The following is a 6,030-nucleotide window of genomic DNA, read 5'->3' on the forward strand; positions in this document are numbered from 1 at the left end:
ATTTAATAAGGAGACAGGATGGGCTGCAGTGATCAGACACAGGGCTCATCCATATGTGCAGATGTACTGACTGGAACTTTTGTTCCAGTCCCCTTATTCCTCCCAACTCCTCTCTCACCATTCCCTAAATATTCTTTAGAATGTTTGCATAGCCCCACAAATGTTTCTAGAGCACTCCTAATTTTCATTTTCATCTTGTCTCTTGTCACTCACAAAGCTCAAGCTCATCTACTTCAAATCTAACATCTGGCACATCAATAAAGGCTGAAGAGGAATAGTGAGGCTCATTGTCATCCTATTTGGTTAGAGATAGGGGTCATTCTGTGCTTTGTTTATCAGTTTCTTTTTACTTGTAATTCCCTTTAAGCTGATAAGGGACTTGATCCACAGCCTTCTCGAGCCAGTAACCCTCACAGCCAACACATCTTACACTGGCTTCAGCTGAATCCACACCTCACTGCCAGCGGCCCTGAATCTTCTCACACAGTCTCATACTCTCAAAACAGAGACACTGAGGAGATCACATGAAGGTGTCTGTGGCACCAGCACATAAACTCAACACTCATGAAGGTGTGCAGCTGGAAACCGTAACTCCGTGAGATGGCGAGCAGTGCGAGGGACGTGTTCCATGTCAGCAATGTCATGGGAGGAGCGGCAGCGCCCCCTGCGGGCTCGGACGGCACTGCGCTCCCGCCCCGCCCAAAGCAGTTCGTGCCCGGCCGCAGCCCCGGCTTCGCTTCCCGTGCTACCAACGCGCAGTAATACACCGCCGCGTCGCCGAGCCGGGGCCGGGCGAGCAACAGGGCGCTGGAGCGGCGGTCTGCCGACACCCACAGCCTCCCCTCCGGGTCCGGCACCTCCTTGGAGCCACTAACGGCGCTAACGAGGAATGCGGGTCCTCGGCCCGGGAGCTGACGGTACCAGTGGATGACTTGGTTGAACTGAGTGTTGGGGTGCGAGCAGGTGATATTGATTTCGGTGCCCTCGGTGATCTCCGCCGACGGCTCCTGCTGCACCTGGGCTCTGCTCACAGCCACTGCCGCGAAGATAAGAAGAAGTAAACTCAGAAAATTCCTTTGCTGCTACAGAAAATATAACATGAATGTAGAGGAGGGAAGAGCGCGAGGTCAGGAACGAAACGGACAATCAGAGGCAAGCGCGGCTCCGGCCCCCCGCAGTCCGGCCCCGCCGGCGGCAGCCCCGCTGAGCTCTGCGTGTCCAGCAGCGTACCTCGGGCTCTGCAGTGGAGGCGGAGCGCTGACGAACGGCCGCGAAAGCTCCTTCGGCACGGGGAAAAGCAACTGCCCGCCTACAGTGTCCCCAGCGACATGGGCAGGATGGAACACAGAGAGGTGGGACTTGACGTGGAGCACGACATGGCCGAGTCCTGTTCCCCCCCCCGCTGTTCCAGGTGATGCCGCAGATCCGAAACCCGGCAGCGGAACGGGTCGTGTGCTGCTGCCCGGGAACGCGGCGCCCCGAGAGCTCCCCGAGCCCCCGAGTTTTTTAATCTTGTATGTGATTTGCCTGCTGTATAACCAGGCTGCCTGCTGCTAATCACTGTGTTGTTCCTTGTGTCTTTGACAATGGCATATGAAACACTGTAGGAAGGAGGGAATGGAATACAACTGATGTGTTGCTCCCTGCATCCTTGGCTTGACAAGTGTTCACTGTTGGGCCTTGCATTTCGGAATTGAGGAGCCCTTCCCTTATCCCTGAGGAACTGCAGTAATGGAATCATGCAGAGTGCACCATGCCCTGCTGCACTCCATGTGCTGGAGGGTATAATGACAGAAACAGAGTTCCCTCATGTGAAAAGAAGATAGAGCTCTCTACGGAAAGGGTCTGCACAGTGTGACTTGGCTAAATCCACTGGCTCTGTCTGATGCTGAAGAAAGATGGGGTTCCCAGCATCAGAAGGGAGCTGGGATTTATTTTCTGTTTCTAGACCTCTTCCTACTGTGTTTTACTAAATACAGCACTTATTTTCACAGTTTACCTCTGTGCCTTTCTTTGGGGATCTGGAAAGAATGCAGCCCGACTTCTACCTCCATACTCTCATCCCTAGTGCAGAACAGGAGGAAGAAAAAGAGTCCAGCAGAATTTTTCTGAGAGCAGTGTCAGATGAGATAAAGTCATGCCCAGGAGCTGGGCCACTTCTTGCCAGGAGGGCCTCAAGGAGCCCCTAAGGAGTGACCCAAGCTGACATTTTCCTTTGTTAGACTCTTCCAGGGCAGGAGCTGAATCTTTTGCCCAAATGGATTTGTATTGTCCAGAAATGCTTGAGTCTCTCTTCCAGACACTCTTAGGGTGCATGGACTAAACAGAGCATGAAGCCTGAACATGAAATTGAACAGCACAGGAAAACAATGTGCTGTCTGTATCTGCAACGTCTTGCATTCAAGTGGAGTTTCTCAGAAGCTATTACTGTTGTCTTTTCTCCTCAGAGATCTCTGTAAGTACCCCTCACCACCAGCCTCAAGTGACCTGCTTGTCTCTCTACAATTCTTGGCCACGAAATGATTCTTGTCTGTTCCTGCTGCTCCCCATACTCAGTGTCTACTCTTGGAGTGATTTTATTTCCTTGTTTAGACTCATTAAATATTTGTTGCATCCTTTAGTGTGTCCTTCCCTGCTTCTGCGGAAGAAGGGTGGCTTCTACTAAATCCAAAAACAGTGGCAAAGGCTAACTGGACATACTGGTTGGTTCTCTCTGGATAATAAAAGAAGAAACATGTAATGGATCCAAAGGAAAGGTTAAATCTGGCAACTGCCAAATCATTTTGTCTAGGCATGTTTTTGAGGGAAAGATTTTCAAAGCATAGCAAGGGTGTGTTTCTCCCTGTAGGGAGATGTAAACTGATACTGAAATTCCCTTGCGTTCCCCAGGCTCGGTGCACCTGCAATCAGATGTCCTGCACTTCAGCCAAGCCTCAACAGTGCAGCAGGGCTGCTGCTGGGAGGTGTCTGCTGAGGTTGTATTTGGGGAATGATGGCAGGGCTGGATTTGGATGCAGGTGGGGGTGTCCCAACCACAACATTCATCAGCGCAGTGTCTTGCTTGGCCCAGTTGTTCCCAAGAGGAGAGAATCCACAGGTTCCCTGTGTCTTGCTTTTCCTGCTCTTTTCCACCTAGAAGCCTTCAGTCACACCTTCAGCCAGGCCAATCCTGGCTCCTTTTTCTGTTCAAAGAAACAGTGTCCACAGATCATCTTGTCATCTGTGAAACGCAGGGAGTCATGGAATCATAGCATACTCTGAGGTAGAACAGACAAAGACATATAGTCTTAATGCAAGCTAAACCACAATCCTCTTGAGTCCCGCCTCAATTCCAACACACTGTTTTGTATCTTTTTAAGGAAATCTCTTAATAAATGGTGAAATGGAAGCACAAGTGCAGAGTTCCTTTTGGTGAGTGAAAGGAGAGGGAGCAGAGAGAACTGTGAAGCTGATTCAGATGTCAGAAACAGTCATGAAAGCAGAGCACATTGGACAGTAAGGACAGAAACCATGAAATTCCTCTCCCAGAGGCCAGGGTCCCAGAAGTACAGGGGAAGTGCACAATGATATTACTGCTGATAATTCAATATATTGTGTATGTGAATCAAAGGGCAGCACTGAGAAGATTAGACAGCCAGTGATCCTCAGATGACTGCCTTTCACCTGGAAACACAAATGTTTCTCTTGATGACACAGAAATTCTCAGTTTTGGGAACAGTGCTTTTTCAGATCTCAAGAAGACGAATTTGCTAAGGAGAATATAGACTGGGATCCTTAGGTGCCTTTCACTTCCAGCACCGACAGTGGAGAGGTCACTCCCATCAAGATTAGGAGACACACGGAAGAGAAAACAAAAACAGGACCATGTGTCAACTGGTGAGGTCTGTTCAAGCCCATAAGAATCAGTTTGGTCACCAGTGTCCTGCTCTCCTTTGCTATGACCTAAGACTTGCATGATCACGGCTGTTTCGTTGAAGCCATTGTCCCCAGGCACAGTGTCAGTACATCCCTCCTCCTGCTCTCTCTAGGTATTCCCTTCTCTCCCAGTTGTTGCATCCTCTGCCAAACAGCCCTCTGAAAATAGGACTACTTAATCCCAAAGAAGCCAGCAGATTCCCGCAGAAACTTCTTTCCACCTGAGCCAGGAGATGGGATGGCCTTATGTAAGCAAATGAGTGTTGGGAGATGCTGGGGTGCACCAGGGGAAGACTAGATCTAGGTTGCAGGCTCAAATCAGTTAAACACAAACACATCAGCCTTCCCTGCACTTTTTCAGACTTTGAGGTGCCCAGGTTGCACCAGCGCCTGACACCAGTACAGAGATGGGACACTGTGGGCTTTGGGACCTGCTGGACCTGTGCACAAGGTCAGTCCAATTCTGTGTACATGTGCACTTGCACGTCCCATGTGTGCAAACACACAAACACACCTGTGCCTGCATAGGTATTCGTAGATCAATGCTCTTACAAAGGCACATTCAAACAGTGCACAGAACACAGAAACACAAAACACAGAAACAAAAGCTCACTCACACTTCAGGTACATGCAAGAGCATGTCACTCATGCTCGTGCACAGACATGGCTGGGGAAGCAGAACGTCAGGCCATGCAGAGCTGACTGAGGAGACACTGGGGACTTTTCTGGTAGGGCAAGGCTGCAGTGCTCCGAGCAGGTCAAGGCTCCAGATGAGCTGCCAGCACAGTTTGAAGATGTGCAGGAATGGCCCAGTGAGAGGAGCCCAAGGAGGTCACACTGTTTCTCCATAGAGCAACTGGATGAGGAAGAGTATTGAAACCCAGCAGTCCAGCCCACCTGCCATGGCATCTAAACACAGGAGATCACTGGAGAGGCTTGGAACGGAGAAAGAAGGAAGACGTGGCAGATCTGCCTGCAGTTTAGCCCCAGGCCTGCATTACTTGCCTGAGATAGTTCCATCTCAGCACTTCGAGCTGAGTCCTCTGCCAGTCTGAAAACACGACTAAAGCCTAATTTCTCTGTCTTCTACTCCCTCTTCTCTCTTCCCTTTCTTCTATGCTTGTAGACCTGAAGACCCCAAAAGCCTTCCTGGGGTTCTGCTGGCAGCTCTCCCTCTGTGGGGAAGCAGACAGGTTATCAACAGGACCTCTGCAATAGATGATGGGCACAAATTTCTGTCAGCTGCTGGTTACTGCGTGTACTGACAGCTTGCTCTCCAAGTGAGAACATTTCTCTCTTCAGAGTCCTTACAGTTGTTTGCATCCCAACCTTTGCCTCTACATGATCCTTTTGTGGTTGTCTCATGTTGCCAAGGAAGAAAGGCAATCTTTGTTGACAGGGGATAAGGTGAGGACATGAAGGAGGACTTTCATCCTCTGCAGAGCTGTACAGATGTGGTTTTGATAGATGGTGAACTCAGTGGAGAAGCAGTGAGTTGGATGGTTGCAGTTGAGAGGAAGTGTCTACCCTGGCTTCTCTGACAACATGTCCAGTGCCTACCATTACACTCTTCTACTTACTTTTAACTCAATTCTGTTAACAATCTCTTTTTCTCAAGGACCTCTTTTAGTTAGACCTAAAAGGAGTCTGGACTGACCTACTTTTGATTTTCTTGCACCCCTCTTTGATGCGGCAAGAAAAGAAATGGTCCTGTGACTCCCAGGCAGTTTTATCTTCTCACCAGAAAAATGGAAATGGAACAGAGAAGTCTTCTGGGAACTGCAGTTCATTCTTCTCTTCTGAGACACGCAACAAAACTATCAGCAATCCATAGAAGAAGAGAATTAACTCTTTAACTACCAATACACTACATGCTTTTATGATGTGGAATACTGACAACAAAAATCATAAAACCATGACAGCCCCTCTACACTGAGCTAGGCTGACTTCACTTGCCTCCTCCAGACTTGATCACTGCCTGAGCTGAGGCATCGGCCTCACCAGTGCAATTCTGCCTTTAATCACAGCACTTCAAAGAATCCTTCATTAGAGAATGGGCACATCATAAATCTGGAAATGCAGAGGTGGCACTGCAGGAAACCAAAAACCAGCCCA

General features: G+C 49.3%; 1 gene segment (V, D, J or C); it reads right to left on the reverse strand.

Annotated features, from left to right (window-relative positions):
- LOC146542538 (immunoglobulin heavy variable 3-64-like) overlaps positions 1–6,030 on the reverse strand; it is a 32,124-nt gene continuing 26,094 nt past the window's right edge. The window contains 1 exon segment of the V gene segment in view: positions 1–1,036. Coding sequence covers positions 498–1,036 — 539 coding nt within the window.

This window comes from Meleagris gallopavo, chromosome 29, assembly GCF_905368555.1.
Source record: "Meleagris gallopavo chromosome 29, MGAL_WU_HG_1.1, whole genome shotgun sequence".
Taxonomy (NCBI): Eukaryota; Metazoa; Chordata; class Aves; order Galliformes; family Phasianidae; genus Meleagris; species Meleagris gallopavo.